This window comes from Topomyia yanbarensis, chromosome 2 (assembly GCF_030247195.1).
Source record: "Topomyia yanbarensis strain Yona2022 chromosome 2, ASM3024719v1, whole genome shotgun sequence".
Taxonomy (NCBI): domain Eukaryota; kingdom Metazoa; phylum Arthropoda; class Insecta; order Diptera; family Culicidae; genus Topomyia; species Topomyia yanbarensis.
In genome coordinates this window covers 447,627,468-447,646,688 of record NC_080671.1, presented here as the reverse complement: position 1 = coordinate 447,646,688, position 19,221 = coordinate 447,627,468, and the positions used below count along the sequence as shown (strand labels likewise).

At 34.4% G+C, this 19,221-nt stretch overlaps 2 protein-coding genes across 3 annotated transcripts; one reads left to right on the top strand and one right to left on the bottom strand.

The window, feature by feature from the left end:
• Window positions 1-13,145: 13,145 nt before the first annotated feature.
• LOC131685741 (galectin-6-like) lies at window positions 13,146-14,671 on the top strand. Of its 2 annotated transcripts, XM_058969653.1 has the most exons (4): window positions 13,146-13,455; window positions 13,530-13,632; window positions 13,715-14,085; window positions 14,147-14,671. In XM_058969653.1, exons 2-4 carry the CDS (start codon window positions 13,538-13,540, stop codon window positions 14,152-14,154), a joined length of 474 nt encoding a protein of 157 aa, XP_058825636.1. In that variant the 5' UTR covers window positions 13,146-13,455; window positions 13,530-13,537; the 3' UTR covers window positions 14,155-14,671. The 2 variants fall into 2 exon arrangements, with proteins under 2 accessions (XP_058825636.1, XP_058825635.1); XM_058969652.1 differs by having other exon boundaries at window positions 13,151-13,632.
• Window positions 14,672-14,763: 92 nt separating this feature from the next.
• LOC131685739 (galectin-4-like) lies at window positions 14,764-15,773 on the bottom strand. The gene is made up of 2 exons (XM_058969650.1): window positions 15,431-15,773; window positions 14,764-15,366 (listed from the first exon to the last, which is right to left on the bottom strand). The coding sequence occupies exons 1-2, from the start codon at window positions 15,547-15,549 to the stop codon at window positions 14,991-14,993; spliced, it is 495 nt and encodes a 164-aa protein (XP_058825633.1). The 5' UTR covers window positions 15,550-15,773; the 3' UTR covers window positions 14,764-14,990.
• Window positions 15,774-19,221: the final 3,448 nt, after the last annotated feature.

Here is a 19,221-nt window from a genome sequence, read left to right as displayed (position 1 = left end):
CAAAAAATAAACAACAGGTAAGTTAAACTCACAAGTAGTTCAACTTGCCTGCGAATAAGCCTAAAGCTCTTTACCACATTGGATAAGAAACTTTAGTATGTCTCTGAGTTTCAGTCGACCAAACATGGTTTCGTCTATATAAGGACGGCTGAAGACTCGTAATCGCAATTGCGCTAGCGCTGGGCAGTTGCATATCAGATGATATGAGGTTCCGTAGTCGGATTCACAAAGATCACATGAAAAAGACTCAGCGCGCTGAATAGTTGCCATGTGATAATTGAGTTTGCAGTGGCCGGTTAAAGCCCTGGTCAGCATGCCGCAGTGGAGCTTCGAAAAATGTAAGAGATTTTTCGAAACCACTGGGCATGGTTGTTCTAGAAACGCCTTTGTTTGGCGACACGTTTGTAGATTTCTCCAATAATTGCGGTGCTCGGACGAAGCCCAGGACCGTATTTTTTCCCTTATCCAACTTGTCGAAATTGGCAGCGCGGGCTCAGGACCAACGAAGTCAATCGCTGAACTTGCCCTGGCCAATTCGTCAGCCCATTCATTTCCAGTAATACCGCAATGTCCGGGCACCCAGACAAGGTAGATAGTGTTGACAATGCTTAGTTCTTCGATTTGGGTTCGGCACGCGATCACTAGCTTGGACCGGGATTTGTCTGAGCTAAGGGCCTTGATTGCAGCCTGACTATCGGAGCAGAAGTTTATAACTCTGCCGGACAAACTCAGTTGAAGGGCCGATTGCACCCCGCACATAATCGCAAAGATTTCTGCTTGGAATACAGTACAGTATCTACCTAGTGAGTGAGATTGTTCCAGTCTCATTTCACGACAGTAGACACCAGCACCAGCACGTCCCTCCATCAGAGAACCGTCAGTGTAACAAACCACTTGCGTTTGTTGTTGTCTTTCCATAAAGCCAGACAACCACTCCTCTCGAGAGGGAATCTTAACATGGAATGTCAATGTTTGTTTTCAGTGGCAGTAAGTGTAATTTTATGTCATTGCGCATGTAAAGTATATGTTTCATGTAAAATTAAATGGAACACGGTAATGTTTTGTCATTTCGAGAATTACGGGTTGCGAAATTGTGTTATGTTTGCAATTACGTCAATGGTAAAATTCATAATTTTTTGGTGTGTAGTTCACAAAATCAAAACATTCTAAATATTTTCTCGCGAACTATCTAGTCTAGTCTACACATTCACAGCCAATACATGTAACATACTTGTCGTTATTAATGTTTGTGGCACATATTGAATATGACACAAGCATTAAAGCGGCCAGGCCAACTGTGCAGCGTACAAAATAAAGATGAATGAATATTATACGGCAATCAAATTATTCATTCAATGCATTATTTAATCAACGGATTATTTTGAAGCTTAAATAAGGAAGAAACGTGGACAACCGTACACAACCGTTTCAATTTGATGGGGGTTTGATAAATCGTTGAGAGTGACTTTGCTAAGAGGGTTAATGTCACTCATTTGGTCCTAGGTTCCTGGGATGGGACAGAAGTATTTAGCCCTGCCCTGGCTAATGAGCCCTTACTCGCTCTCTGGATATTTTCTCGTGATTTATTTTACGAAGCTCGAAATTTAATTCATGAATCTATTCAATCCTCGTGAACTAATTCATGATTCCTAATGTATTAGTCACGATCCAATATTCGTGCTCGTAAAATATTTCACAAAACTATGAAAATCATTCATATACTCGTGAACTGGTTCATGAATCCTAGAATAATAGTCACGACTTACCATTTGTGCTTGTAAAATAGTTCACAAATTCATCAAATATTATTCATGTATTCGTGAACTGGTTCATGATTCCCCCCATGATTTGCGATCTATTTTGGGTGCCGGTTATATTTAGAAGATATTTCTAATTATTTTCAATTTAATGCAACATGGTAATGAAATTTTCACTAGTTCACAAATTTGTAGTATTATTCGTGAAATCATCTTTGGTTCCATGTACTTTTCATGAAATGTGCAACTGCTAACGATATGCTAACGAGCAGTAGATATAAGAAAACTATTAGGAGACCGCGAATCAGTCACACACTTATGAGCTAGTTCAGCGGTTCTCAACCTTTTTCGTACCACGGACCCCCTTAAAAATAACCCTGGATTGTTGTGGACCCCCACGGTTAGACATCGGTTTTGTGTGATATCAGTATATCATTTTCAGTCTGTTAGGAAACAAGACTTGAAAATTCGATATCCACTCGAAAAAAAATAATTTTTATTCTCGGACCTCCAGCAACGAGTTCACTCCAGGTTGAGAATCTAGTTCACACATATCACAAATCGTGACTAAGATCATGAAATCATGAGCATAAAACGATATAAAGCTCTACTCGTGACAAAAATATCACTACATACAACGTGAATAGAAATTATGACAATCACGACAAAATTTCTGAAATCATGAGCATAAATCACATTACTCGTGATTAAAATATCAAAAATCGTGACTAAAAGCCTGAAAACATGAACATGAATCACTCTACTTATGACTAAAATATCAAGAAAAAGTAAATAGAAATTACGAAAATCGTAACTTAGATCCTGAAATCATGAACATAAATCCAGCTAGTCTGACGGAAAAATACGATAGTAAACTCTTGAATAAAATTGCACGGTAACGTGATGAGAAAATTAAAAATCGCGAATAAGCTTCTGAAATCATCAACATCGTTTGACTGTCAGCTGTGTATTTCCAAATTATGAACAATAACTAAATATGTCCAGGGAACAACAACAGTAAACCTACAAAGCATTCGAATGTAGCGCTATGTACATATTCGGGGCGAGCTAGTTTTTTGGAAACAAAAATTGTTTCACGAATACGAAGTTTATTTTTCAGAATTTCAAGAACTTGGTCGTAAATCGTTCAGTTCTCGAAAACGTGATCTTTTTTATGAGCTTATAATTTCCGTGTAAATGCCTTTTGAAATTGGTGTGTTCGCAACTTGCGTGTCCAAGTACTCTTAAATTTTACACAAGAAATAATATCCAATGCTCAGGATCTATATCATCGCTAGACAGTAACATTTATCAGAGACCTCGAAATACTCTTGAGCTCGCAATTGACATTCAGAACATTACTCTCACGTTTGGCATAGGCTAAAATAGAAATCTTGTTGAGTATGATTTTTGCTGCAAATTACTGTGGAAGAACCAGTCTTTCAGCCTCCTCGAAACTTTTTGAGATTATTGTGAGTGGTTCTATGTCAGATTGTGCAAACAATTATATCTAATTCGATCAGCATGAAAGATCAGTCACAACAAACTTTCTGAGGTTCATATATATATATATATATATATATATATATATATATATATATATATATATATATATATATATATATATATATATATATATATATATATATATATATATATATATATATATATATATATATATATATATATATATATATATATATATATATATATATATATATATATATATATATATATATATATATATATATATATATATATATATATATATATATATATATATATATATATATATATATATATATATATATATATATATATATATATATATATATATATATATATATATATATATATATATATATATACAGGGTGTTTGGTTCATGGTTAAGAATCTCTCGGGGGGTGATAGACTGCCATATTTGGAGAAAAAAATTGTTCTACACATACCATCAAATCTCAACCGTTACAAAGTTATTGAATTTTTTGTGTAAAAAACTTATTTGTCTTAAAATACCTCTAACTTTAAAAGTATACTTTGTATTTTAAATGTTTCAGTTCCATTCGAAAGGTGAGAAAATTTCCTATTGAATGGTGTTCTCATATTTTTTAAGTAATTAGTTTTAATTGCCTTTTAGCTGTAAAGTAGTTAAAAGTTAGTGTTTTTGAGGAGGTTTTTGCTAATTTTCTCGAAATAATGAAGTATGATTATAGCAATATCCATTATCCAAACGTTGGGTTTTAGGACGATTCATAATTTGTTCTTGGACGTCAGATTTCTATCTCTTCTCATTTCTTTGTAATTTCATTACTATACTTTTCCTGTAACCGACTTGCAAGTGCTTAAAAGACTCTAATCTAAAAAATATGATTTATATCGTTATTTACAAGATTTCATCGGAAAGCTGAGAAAATGTCCTATCAGTGTATGTACAAATATCTTTTAGTTAAGTGTACTAAATGATTTTTTACTAACGAAATAACTCAAAATTTGTGTTTTTTGAAGAGTTTTTTAATTATTCTAATTAATAATCAACAAAATTTATCGTTACTATTGTTCATTTGATGCCCCTTAATGTTCTCTACAACTTTTTATTAGACACTTTGTCTATATCTCTTTTCATTTTGCTGCTATTTAATAGTTAACACAGCAAGAGCACGCCACAAATGTAGTGGGTACGAAATCGTTATTTTTGCATATGAAACGATGTGATAAAAACGATTTTGCGTCGAAACCAAAAGAGATAATTGAATGGAGTCAAAGAAAGAACTGTAGAACTTGCTAAGATGCATTATTTCCATGATAATAATGGTGATGTTTATTATTTACTATTTTAAGAAAATTATCGAAAATGCTAATAATAGCACTAACTTTAAACTAATTTACTTTTAAAAGAATACTAAATTCACTTAACTGAAAGGTATTAATACATTTTTTACTGTAAAATTTTCCTGGCTTTCGAATACAAAGAAGAAAAGTACAATGAGTGCCATAATTTTTCACATAATTTTTCAATTAGAGCTGGTACTAGTGAAAACGAGATAAAAATATCCAAGTTGAATAACCCAAAATCATGAAAATAAGAAGAGGTAAGTGTATCATATCAAAGAACGAATAAGGCAGCTCATCAAGACTAACAATCTGAATTATTAAAATGATAAGGTTAACTATTAGGATTTTCAATTAATGAACGAAAAATCGTTTAAAAGTGTTTAATTTTCAATAAATTACTTTGAAAAGGCTACTTAAACTCATTAGCTGAAACATGTGAGGGCATCACTCAATGCGAAATTTTCTCGCCTTTCGAATGGAACTAAAACATTTGAAATACAAAGTATACTTTTAAAGTTAGGGGTATTTTAAGACAAATAAGTTTTTTACACAAAAAGTTCAATAACTCTGTAACGGTTGAGATTTGATGGTATGTGTAGAACAATTTTTTTCTCCAAATATGGCAGTCTATCACCACCCGAGAGATTCTTAACCATGAACCAAACACCCTGTATATATATATATATATATATATATATATATATATATATATATATATATATATATATATATATATATATATATATATATATATATATATATATATATATATATATATATATATATATATATATATATATATATATATATATATATATATATATATATATATATATATATATATATATATATATATATATATATATATATATATATATATATATATATATATATATATATATATATATATATATATATATATATATATATATATATATATATATATATATATATATATATATATATATATATATATATATATATATATATATATATATATATATATATATATATATATATATATATATATATATATATATATATATATATATATATATTAGAGTGACAGAAAAAAATGACCCCCACTGGCCCACCCCTGAGTCGATTCCTAGTCCCACCAGGAGTGTCTGCTCCAAATTTGAGCCAAATCGAACAAGTCTAGCTACCGGACCAACGTGCTTGAAGTTTGTATGGGATTTTTCGACAATTTACATGGAGAAAATCCACTTGCGAACATTTTTACCGCTAGGGGGCACTGTATACATCAGATTATCATCAAAAGTGAAACTTAAGAAGATAATTCTATTATCTATAACTTTGTTGAAGACTGCAAAGCGATCCGACTCGAACAAGAAAAGTTATTAAACTTATAACTAAGTGATGTCTGAGTCAGTTTTGTATGGGGCCTAGCAGTGCATGGTAGTATATCAGTACTAGGTTCTAACAAACTAAACATTTTTCAGTAATTCTGCCAAACATCTCGATGTTCTATCTCTCTCCGTTGAAAAGTTAGTGTTGGCGCCATCTATGCGGTCACAGGTAGAACTAAAATTTTCTAACCAAAATATAACTCGTATTATGTACTGTAATTCTTCCGAACATACTATTCAGCTAAATCTAACCATTAATCCACAAAAATGTTTAGTTTGTTAGAACCTAGTACTGATATACTACCATGTACTGCTAGGCCCCATGCAAAACTGACTCAGACATCACTTGACTAAAAGTTTAATAACTTCTTTCGACAAAGCCGGATTGACTAGCAGTCTTCGACAAAGTTGTAGACGATTAAATTATCTTTCTTGTTTTCACTTACAGTGATAATACGATGCATACAGTGCCACCTAGCGGTGAAAATGCGAGCTAGTGGGTTTTCTCCATGTAAATCGTAGAAAAATCCCATACAAACTTCAGGAACCTTGGTCCGGTAGCTAGACTTGCCCGATTTGCTTCAAATTTGTAGCAAGTACTCCTGGTGGGACTAGGAATCGACTCAGGGGTGGGCCGAGTGAGTTTTTAAAAATTCATTATTTTTCTGGGCACTCCTATATATATATATATATATATATATATATATATATATATATATATATATATATATATATATATATATATATATATATATATATATATATATATATATATATATATATATATATATATATATATATATATATATATATATATATATATATATATATATATATATATATATATATATATATATATATATATATATATATATATATATATATATATATATATATATATATATATATATATATATATATATATATATATATATATATATATATATATATATATATATATATATATATATATATATATATATATATATATATATATATATATATATATATATATATATATATATATATATATATATATATATATATATATATATATATATATATATACTGATCTAAAAGCAGCGTTCGACAAAATGAATCACAGGATACTTCTTTGCAAGTTATCTTGTCTCGGAGTGTCTTCTCAACTCGTGGTCTGATAAGAATCGTATTTTTCTGGAAGAGTTTCACAAGTGAAGTTGGATGACAGTATATCATCGAAGTTCTCAAAGAAATCAGGAGTTCCGCAAGGCAGTAACTTAGGACCCTTGCTTTTCGCAATTTTTTTCACGATATCGCATTACTTATGAGAGCTGACTGTCAATCATTTTGTACAGACGACTTGAAACTGTACCTCAAAGTTTGCATTGTAGAGGATTGTTGGCCTGTACAGGGTCTGCTGTAAGTGTTTGTTGGTTGGTGCTTCAAATAGAAACGTGTCATTAACGTGGCAAAATACCACGTGATAACATTTCATCATAATTTCATAACTCTGTGGCCCGTTAAGTTCGATCACAGAATTAGCGGCATCGTTTTGATGAGAGACAATTAGGTATGCGATTTGGGAGTGCAGTTGGATGCGAAGTTGACGTTCGAGTCACAACGCTCGTTGATCACCTCAATAGCTTCACGTCGCCTGCCATAGCGAGACCCACTTAATCAGCCACCACATCCGGATAGGAGTCAATTGTTGGGACTTGACACGTTACAAAGTCGACGAGAAATTCGACAGACAGTGATTATCACAAAACTGATCAACGCGGAAATTGATGCTCCAGAGATACGTTCGGAAGTGAATTTTCGCATACCAAATCGATCACTACGAATTTGGGTACAACGAACCGATTGCCGCATGCATTCAAGCATTTACCGCCGTAGAAGTGCTATTCAAATTTGGCGAATCATCCAGCCGCATTGCCGATAAAATTAGACGATCTGCTGTGTTTTGATATTATTTTTTTTAATGTGATGATATGTGTGTACCAGGACTTTAGATGAATTGTTGATATTCTTTTCTGTGTTTATGATGGTGGTGTAAGAATGGCATGAAAGGTGTCCAACTCAGATGGGCTTTATCCGATCCTGTCTGTTCATGTAGACTTTACAGTCCGATGGAATAAGCAAATAAATAAAAATAAATAAATAAACTAGTGGAAGTCCAACAAAAAAGCGGCCCAGTTGTTTAGTGACCAACCAGCGAATCACGACTCTATTATGGAATCACTATAAAACTTGCCACTAATTTTGTAGCTCAGACTACATTGACTAATAAATTATGCAAAGAATAAGGGTTAAATGTAAAAGCGACCGTGAAAGTAAATAAGGAGAATCTTCTATTGTTGCTTAGGTCCTATTAAAAATTTCGCTCCAGATTTCATCTATTTAAGTCGTGCACGTTGGGTGAATCCTTTGTTGGCGAATAACAAAGCAAGCTTTCCAGAAAACCAAATGTTTAATCTGCGACAAATTCTGGATAAATTCCGGGAATATAACTTGCAACCTTACAACCTGTTTGTGGATTTCAAAGCGGTGTACGATTCAGTGAAACGAAACAAGCTTAGGCAGATAATACTTAAACATGGCTTTCGATAAAACTGATTAAGCTGAAACGTTTTGAAGGCTTTCTCCACTATTTTTAAGAGCGCTGATGAACCGAACGGCGTTTGTTCACGTCTGTCTTAAAATGGGTCAAAGTTTTCTTCCAGCCGACCGATTCTGGGCTACTATAGGGTGGCCAACGCTACGGATTTTCCCGTAGATCTACGGATTTCTGTCCTTTCTACGGATCTACGGACTAACTAATGAAATCCACAGAATTTTCAAAACTTCTTCAAAATTCTACGGAAGTTTAGTAAAAATAATACGAATTCGATTTTTTCAGTCGATGTTCTATCATGGTCGTCCATTGTTGCACTTCAAGATTTGTTCGTTATTCGTGGTATTCCTTAACTCTGACATCAAATAGACAATTATGCATGCTTTACTCGATTGGATTCTGGAGCCAACAGGCAAGATTTCAAATTATATTTCTGCAAGGTTTGGCTGGTATTCAATTTAAGAATTTGTAAAGTTCGTTCATTTGGAGTACATACAGAGAAACGCGAATTTCTTGAATGTACTATGTGAGTTTTCTCGTATGAAGACAAATCGGATATGCTACCTGTTCTGAGCCAATATTAACTCTTGCTTTAATGATTTCTTCGTTGTTAAATAAATTTCTTCGTTTTTAAATAAATTCATTGAATATTATCAGACCTAATAACAGAACTTTTTTACTTTTTAACGATATTCAATTAGATAAAGATTATTGGGTAGGGAAAGTTATGAAAATTTGGAGCCATAATACTCAAGTGAATCGTAGTAATGCTGCTTAAGCTCGACCCCTGCCAACAGAAGACAAAAGACTAACCTGTAGGATATAATGACCCTGCCACTTCGTGTTTTTCGATCTGTATACTTCACATCCTTGCATTCACTTGAGTACTATGGCTCTAAATTTTCATAACATTCCCTACCCAGTAATATCTAGCAAATTGAATGTCGTTAAAAAGTAAAAAAGAAAATGTGTCTACATATTAGTCGAAATAAAAAAGGAAAAAAAACCTATAACTGAAATTCTTTACATTTCTGACGTTAGTATGACAGATGAAATGAATTCAACAGATTATTTCCATTGGAAAAGTCTGTAATAGTATTATAGCGCAGTGCACTAAGAAGGTGAAATAAACATTGTGGAATCAGAAAATATTGTTAAAATATTAATATAATAAAATAATATAAATATAAGTCATAGACTTAACATACTCATATAGCACGGTAGAATGCATTTGGCAGGGCAAGTAGCTAATTTGCTGAAAAAAAAATAACTAATGTTCTGTTCAATTGTGAATCTGGATGAGGGGAATCTCTTTTGTTCAAAATTGAAACAAAACCTTAGGCTTAAATTGCCATGCCAACGAAACGCTGATTGGATTTTTCGAAAGGAAAATCGATGCGACAAACTTTAGACTTTGCAAGAAAGCTAAGCAAATACTCCGTTTCTATGCAGAAAGTTGCGTGCGTGACGTGTCGCCATGGAACTACACAATTTACTCACATTTAACGATGCACTAGTGTCATGCAAAAATAATACGCTTGAGTCAGAAAAAATCTCAGACCCATTTTTTCTATCAAAAAAAAAATACTTGAATTTATACAATCGGTTTCTGCAGAAGAGCATTGGTCTATTGGAGACAAGCAACATGGATAACCAGCTTTCGACCACAATTCGTATTGGCCGATTGATTTCTATTACGCGTAGACAATTTGGTTAAGGTAACCAGTTTGGTTAAGGTAACCAGTTTGGTATACAATTTGCCTTTCGCAAGGGGAAGGGTACGAACTTGGGTACGAATGATTATCTTGCGCTGCTTTCAACGAAAATTCAACCAACATACTCGGTTCAAATCGTTACTGTAGTGGGTAATAAGAAAGCGCACACTACCTTTTCTCATAGCGATACGACAACTTCTTGAAGCGGCTACATAGTTTTTCCACAAGGGTTCTTCTTTGCAATTTCTACATGACTGGCAGTGATAAATATCTTGCCAATACAATTGGCGAAGTATGACGTGGTTGCTGCACAGAGCTACAGATTTGCAAAAACCAATGCAAGATACCTTTGAATATTTTTACACTCTGGTTGTAAATTCGCGTATCGAGTTCTCCAAGAAGCCAAACTGGTTTACGATTATGCGTGGACCAGCTCAACTTCAGTTTATAATAGTGAATAGAATGATTTCCCACCAATCAGGACTCCGCACTCTCAAAGTGCGAAACCGAACTACCGAAAACTGCATGCTGTCAAAACACATGTATTTCAAGTGATAGAGATGGTATTTCTATAGACAGACCAGTCGAACTAACCAGTCTATGAAATGAATTTAATGTAAGAATAATAAGTGCGCAGTGCGGTTAGAATCCAGTTTATAGTGTCACAAGCAATAACTATTTCCTGATGTAAATCTGAAAAGTATTACGTGAAGTTACTTAAAAAACGGACCAAAGTTGCAATTCTGCTTTTTATTAAGATGAGAAAGTGAAACTAATTCCAAGATAGCGAAACGCTACAACTATTAGGATCAAAAACAAAAATTCAAAATTCACATGTTATAATTCCTCAAAAAATTTGGATTCTGGTGGGTTAAACTCAAAATCTACGAATCCGACTTCACACAAAAATGGCCAGCACCAAGTTCCAGTGATGATTTAAGCATACGTTTTTAATCTTTCGCTGAATCGCCACCCATTTGATTTTCATTGTTACGACAGAAAAAAGTATTAACCCTAGAACGTTGCACTTGCGTTTTCCACCCTAGAACGTTTCACTGGGGTATAAATGTACCCCACGCGTTTGATCTCAATTTTCGCAGGTAAAAATGCAAACAAAACAAAAGTATAATGCATCATTTTCTTCGTTTTTTAATTGCAAAAACAGCTGTGTAAGTGAAAGTAAGGAATTTATTGAATCAATGATACATAAATTGGTTTGAACAAAATAAAAAGTGAAAAAATCGCTGTTTTGACTTTTTTTCACAAAAATTAATATAATTTTGCGAATTTTCAACCGATTTGAAAAAATCAAATGATTCTAAAAGTTAAAAGAATGGTCTTGATACGTTATAAAATGGTACTTCGATATTTTTGAAAACCTGCAATTATTTTGAAGAGTGAAAGTTTAAAAATCGGGTTTTGGAAAATACCACGAAATGGGGTGGAAATTGAAATGAAAAAAATATTTCTGACCAGTAATACATTGGTAACACGCAACGTTACTGTTACAGCTGTTATTGTGCGCAAATTATACTTGCGATCCATTGCTTTGAAAAACTATAAAAAATTAACAATTAAACAATAAAAATCAGCAAAAATGAAAACGATTTTTTTTTGTTTCGCTTCAAAATTAAATTAAAATGATTAAATAAATGATTAAAAACGATTATATAATACTAATTGTTACTGCCGTTGTAAAACAACCAGTATTTAAACTGGTATTGTCGTGAATCACATTTCCACTGACAGCACGAAACATGACGAAACACTAACGGCAACCGTACACTGGGGTACAAATGTACCCCACGCCAACTTTGACATCTGCTTGCACGAAGGCTATAAGTAAACTGGCTATACCATCTTTTCCTACTCTTACTAGGAAATCTTAATTGAATTATGGTTAGAGTCCCAGGTCGGTAAATGCCGAATTCTCGTTTTCACATGGCTCCAAAGAAGGCGTGGGGTACATTTGTACCCCAGTGCAACGTTCTAGGGTTAACATTTTCATTTTGTTCGCCCTCTAATGTTTTCTGTAGAATAGTATATAATGAAGAGAATAAAATAATAAGTTGAATTTTAATTAACAGTCCGAAAATCACTACAGTTACGATTGATTGCCAATGCTAAGTATGTGAGGTTACCACGAAGATGCGAATAACAATGAAGATACGTACAAGTTTCATTTGATTGGATAAGTTCGATACATTCGGACGCTAATTCAAGCAGCGAAACAAATTCCAAAATAAAGGACCGTCACCACACTGTTAAGCAACAGCTTGACGCCAGACGTTATTGCTAAATCTCTAGTGTGTATTGGTTGTCGATTCAAATGATTTTCTCTTGACCAGACAATTATTAAAGGGACATGAGAAAATACCTGAACCGATATTTTTTGCTGCATGGGCATATCGTGCACGAGCGGTAGGGTGATACGGTTTTCAGAGGTTTTTCGGATCGGAAAACCTCATCTAGCCTAAAATATTTTCGGTGATGCTTTCGACTAAAATAGCGTTAACATGAATTTTTGTAAATCGATATACTTGGACAGTCGCACTTTAACTCATAACGGGTTAGAATTTAATCTACCAGTGCATAAAGAAAAAATCCAATGTTGAGTCACTCTATTAAACACACGAGCAAAATGTTACACTGCTGTCAAAACCATCTGTTCGGTGTGCGTTCGTATGAAGTACGATACACACGACAGATCAGTTTCTGTCAACGGAAAGGATCGTCAACGTCACGTAACCGTTCCGCTGAATAAGTTTAATAAATTTTCCGTGTGCATTCACACGAACGGTATATTAAAACGTTCCGTGCCTTTGATGTTGTGTCTGTACGTCTACATAGGAACGACATGCAACTAGTTTTGACGTTCCATTGACGTGCTGTACCTGTGACGCAACACTGACGGATCGTGTAAATGGATTAAGCTTCGGAATTGAATTGGCATCGTATATGTGAATGAAAACCAAAACAAATATTTTCCTCCCACGGCCCACCACTCTCATTAAAATGTGTGCTATTTAGGAAGTTATAACGTGACGATACAGGTCGTAAATGAGCGTTACATACAGTCAAGTGGTGTGTGCTTACGGTGTGCCTTATCGCGCCTTCGTTCGACTCCAGTATTGATTGCACAGCCTTCGGATGAAGAACATTCCGTAGCTTATTCCTAGGAAAGGTTTTTATTGACTGTTTCGTAGTGGGTGTATTTTTGTAGTTACTTTTTCATACCCTTCCTGTTGTGTCCGCCAGCAATCGTAATGTGCAACCGTCCATTTACCGCACAGTTCCCGCGGAAGCCTGCATTTGGTGACGAAGTGTTGATACGAGGTAAACTCAAAAGTGATGCAAGAATGTAAGTTACAATCATGACTGACCGCCTAATCACGCAGTGCAGATAGCGAAGCTCAATGTTTGTTTATACGTCACGTTCATAGGGTTTCAGTCAATTTTTGCCTGCCACGACCTGCTCAGGTATCCGACGATCAAACGCCTCCGCATATCGCTTATCACTTTAAGACGATCTTTCACGACGACGGCAGTAGCGCCGTGATTCACAATTGGAAAAACACCGTCTGGCAAGCGGAAAGTGTTGAGGAAAACTACTGGATGTACGATCGAAATGAGAAATTTACGCTGATCTTCCGGTTCCATGAGGAAGTGTTCAAAGTGTTTGCGGAAGACACTCAGCACACGCCCGATTACGAGTTTGTTCACCAGCTTCCGATAGAAAGTATCAAATTAATCGAAATATGGGACGACATCGAGTATGTGGAGGAGATTGCGTTCAAGTACAAACGTGCCGGCGGTATGGTACTGGAAGGGGTGCAATGTTACAGTCGTATTTAATTGGTTTCCTTTATTTTCAGAATATTGATCTCTGACAACGCCGGTTGATGCTAATCATAGAACTTCTCTAAATGTTAGCGGGTAATGAGAGTAAAGACCTCGCACAAGGAAGAACAAACAGTATCAGACGGAATTATCGAATTATATGTTTGCTAGCACGGAATCCATTCTAAGGCAGGTGCTACAAACAGGGCAGCAACCAAACACGTTTTCTAGTCATTTTTAAACAGTCATGCAAAATAACCATATGGGTGCCTTTTATCAAATATTCATCCACTTCTCAACCAAAGCATTCGTTTACCTATACACTCAGTATTTCCGGGAATAGGCATAACTTAACGATACAGTCAGTGTAGGCAGCTAAATTGTAGATCACAGCCATAAAATGCCTTTAACGACCGAGAGTCATCCAATTTTAACGCGTACTCGCACAAAGTGCTTTTAACAGTGGTATTTGTACCAATTGAATGGATAAACATATTTATTAACATTGTGAATGAGTTTCATATCGAATAAAATACAAAACAGAAAATTGATAGCTCGCACGTAGTGTTTTTAAGATGGCGATTCGTATCCGAAAGCAACGAATTTTCGATCGGTGATATTAATAAATGTGAGCCACACATGTTCACGTCGTATGATAAAAACTATAATATGAACGACATAAGACCTATGTTTGAAAATTACTTTTCACTGAAAATCACATCACTGACTCAGTGTCCACCCGTATTTTCAAAGCCTATCAGGAATTGATTCTAACTAAATGCGAAAATAACGAATCAAAACAGCATTTTTTGAAAGAAGGCAGTTACCAAGGCGTAAAATACAAGAAAACTAAAACACTAATTATTTCAATTCACTTCTTTAATAACCGTTGGCACAACCCTTGCTAAACCTAAGAGTAATCTCCTCCACCCGCTCGAAGTCATCCCACAGTTCGAAAGACTGGATTTCCTCAATCGGGAACTGATGTTCGTACTCGTATTCCGGTGGTTGCTGCGTATGATCGATAAACACTTTCACCGTGTCCGCATGAAACCGGAAGATCACACTTATTTTTCGCTCATTGAACCATACATCGGAACAGACTTGCATGTCACTCCACAGGGAATTTTTACTGCACTGCATCACTTCACAACCGTCTTCGCAAAACTTCCATCCCAAATGATAAGCAATGCGATCCGGTTCGGCCTGTGGATGATTTCCTTCGGTACGAGCCAGACAGAGATTCACCGAAAATCTGCTTGTAGATAGATAGATCGTAAAATTTTTGGTGATTCATATTATCGCACATACAAACATACCTTCTTGCATCCTCTTTCAAAACTCCCTTCAGCACGATCTCATCTCCCACCGCGGGTTCCTTTGGTAATTGTAACGAGAAGAAACACTTTTCCAAAAAAGTCCCATTTAGGTCAGTCATGTTGCCTAGCCGGTTGTGAAATTACTTCTGGCTTAGCAAAATCGCGAGAATAGTGGCTAAGCTTCGGATTATCGCTGATCGCTCTTCTCTCACGAAGTTGAGCAGGTATATTCATTTCAATGTTATTTAATTATGGTTAGAGCGCGCGCGCGATTGAATGAACCGACTACTTTTTATCGGTATCTTTTCGAGGGCATGGTACATACTAGTACGTCAATGCTATTTGAGATTCATTACTGTCTCACTCTTGACTTTAAAGTATTATTCAAACATCCATTGAAAACAAACGCGTTCATTCACGTGATTATACGAGAATGAACTTTGCTTTCTTCCAATTCCGAAGTGTATCGTCATCGACAATGAAATTAACTAAAAACTTGTATATACGTTATATTCCCCTTTCGTTATCATAGAATCTCGACAAAACTATAATAAAAAATAGAAACCATATCCAATTGAAATTGCTACAAGACGCGTTGGCTACATATTTTCAAGTCATGTAGCAGATGCGCAATCGAGATAATATCTATAATATTATGTTCTTTTGTCCATTAGGAGATAGCCTTTTAACTGTCGTGGCATCATTTTGCCTCTTTCCCTATGCTAAACATTATGAAGTCAATGTGCAATCCGCCAATATCATAGTAGCAACGCAACACAATAACAAAAGCTCAAGGCTTGGAAGCGTTTACTAAAAATTCTGTAAGTTTTAGTAAATTGGTACTCCTTCCAATACATACACACTCGCGTAAATGTGTACCAGGGTAAGCTTAGAACTATACTGTCCATGATCGCAAATCAGTCCCATAAAGATAGAGATTCCCATATAATGAGACAAATATTCGATCATGGGCGGTATAAGTTTGTGCGAATAACACTTTTGGGGTGTCTTCAAATTCGCGATTTAAGACATTTTTCAGAATTTCATGCTTTTAAAACATATTTTCAGTTGGGGTTCCTTTCCAATCATTTTTTCATTGAAAATACTATCGTTCTCAGATTTTTTTAGACAATTCTACCCCAGTCCCCTGTTTGATGCATTATAGCCATATAGGGTAACCAACCTAATTTGGACCCCTACATATTTTGGACCCTGTTAATGTATTTGCCTCCTACACTGCCAAGTTTCTCTGCATTTGTTTGGTTTGATGCAGCAATTACATTCCTTGGGTTGTCTATTAAGTTTCAATATCATTAGTTCATCTCCAATTGTTTAAAATTAAACAGAATCCACAGTTTTCAAAAATATCACCGAAAACGTTTCATGTTTCAACGATAGCCAAGAGGAACCGGTGGAAATGATACATTTTCAAATTGGATTTAAATGAATATGAATATGTAATATTTTTTATCGATTTAATTAGTTTGTCTGATTTGGTATTATGCATGTTACGTGTTTGAAAAGGTTTCTTCGTAATGTTTTATCTAAAAAATCTTAAATAAATGGTGTCCACAATGCCTTAAAAAATGATATCAACTTATTTTGGACACCCCTCGATTTTCTTTCTTGACAGCTATTTGTTTATCGAGTTAGAATAATCAAAAAGTGAAAAAATTCGTAACGGTAGGTCGCCTGCTCTTTTTGGTCAAATTATTTAAAAATGCTCAAACCAATGGATGTCGAAAATCAAACGATTGAGGAACATTTCATTGAAGACCATAATATGACCAAAGAGGAGACTTCTGAAATCCATGTTGAAGAACATTTGTAGTTCGAATTTGTTGAATTCGACGAGCTATATGTTGACAAATCTAAGAGACATATCACAGTTAAATAATGATAATAAGAGTGTGCTTGCTGAATTCCTAGAATCGTCTGAAACACTCACACGAACAGGAACATCACGATTCAAGTGACGTAGTCCTGCTGTTTTAACATTCGCCGAACAGTTGAATACCACAAGGCGAAAACTGAAGAAAAAGGAAAGTAAAGGAAGAGAAACAAAGATAAACTGAGCTTAGAAAGAATAACAAGAAACCACCTCGTGAACAAAAGAATTAAAAATTATTATTTATTACAAGAAGATTCCTGACGAATTTTGAACATTGATTTATCATCCATTTGAGGATGTTACTCCATAATACTGCTACAGATGAATTTGCCACACGAAATATATTATTGTTAACTCTATTATATGTCGACACGAATGCCACCGCCGTGGTAAAGTGTCGCTAATAAACTAATAATAATAATAATAATTAACTCTATTGCATAACATTTAATGCTGCTTTGTTAAGTCTGCAGTAACCTAATTGTACCGAAAGTTTTTCTATTTCTCAAAATGATAGAACTAAAAAAATACTTCATGCAGTCAGCCTTCCATATAAAGATTAATGTACCATTTTTGATTGGCAGTCACTGATTTGCTTATGTTCTTCTTTCATGCATTAAATATACTGCAAAGAGAACGAGTAAGTAGGTCAGTTTAGTAGAAAAAACTTTTCTGTTTCCAAAATATATTCAGTCACATTCAGTGTGTCCAAAATATGCTTGGAACACTGTCCAAATTTGTGTGGAAGGGTCCGAAATGTGGAAAATTCATGCTGTGAAGAAATGTCATTTTCGAGCTTATGTCAATGTATAAAACATCCATTGACAGTTTTCCTTCAAGAACAGTAATTTGGAGCATACTCGTGCATGTATTGCATTAAAAAACATAGGCAAGCAAATATTTTTGACGTTCACGTAAGGGACCGTTCATAAACCACGTAGACCGAAATTTGAGAATTTTTAACCCCCCCTTCCCTCCCCTAGTAGACTTTAGTAGACTGTTATTGCCTATCCCGAGATAAACTAGCGCTTCGTCGATTTGTTGCTATATGTGACACAAATGAGTGCGAACGAATAAAAATAAACGTCAAACTGTTTTTTAGCATGCACCAATGCAAAGTGAACATGCGCGTCATAATTTGGTGGCGCAGGGCTGAAATGGCTCGATGTGGATTTTAGAAAAGATTCGTAATACCAACCCAACTCCCCCCCCCCCCCCGCGCCAAACGTCTACGTAGACTTTTTTTTTATTCACGGAAAATGTGAAATTAGCAAGAAGCACATTATAATGTTCAAATAAAAATTTACGCTTAGATTTTTTCAAGCTTTTTATATATTAAAGAAAGGTTTTTCACATTGGTTTTTTGTCTATGACTGATCAAAACAATTAATACCAATTCAAGATGCTTTCCAACGTTTGTGTAGCGGAATACTTCTTTTCAAGGTTAGTCACTCAAGTATATGTAAAAAGATATATTGCTATTACTAGTTCAAATTTTGGCCGAAGTGCGACCTACACTAACAATGCAGAATTGCAAAACACTTTTTGAGCCTTACTAGTGCATTCAAAATTGTTAAATTATAAGAAACAATTACAAAATAATAACCAAACATGTACACAAATTTCATTTTTCGTGAACAAATTTCAATATTTCTAGGATAATAAGATAATCTAAATTGCCTTATTTTATTAAGGGAACGAAGCTATTCAAATCTTTCCAAAAATATTTATTTTTCTTATGTAATTAAAAGCCATATCACCTGAGAGTATTATCGCAAAGTATCAAAGCTTAACTCCGAATATTTTCGGAGATAAATATAGTAGAACCGGTTTGCACGGAGTTGCGTAGGGTCAAGACGTAAAATTTAATGGGTGTTTAAAGATTTTGAAATTAGTATAA

What these genes read in the sequence shown, in the direction of transcription:
- LOC131685741 (XM_058969653.1), top strand. Translation starts at nt 13,538, where the DNA reads ATGTGCAACCGTCCATTTACCGCACAGTTCCCGCGGAAGCCTGCATTT. An exon ending in CTCAAAAGTGATGCAAGAAT is followed by an intron (nt 13,633 to 13,714) that starts GTAAGTTACAAT and finishes TCACGTTCATAG; the next exon opens with GGTTTCAGTCAATTTTTGCC.
- LOC131685739 (XM_058969650.1), bottom strand. Translation starts at nt 15,549, where the DNA reads ATGACTGACCTAAATGGGACTTTTTTGGAAAAGTGTTTCTTCTCGTTA. An exon ending in TTGAAAGAGGATGCAAGAAG is followed by an intron (nt 15,367 to 15,430) that starts GTATGTTTGTAT and finishes ATCTACAAGCAG; the next exon opens with ATTTTCGGTGAATCTCTGTC.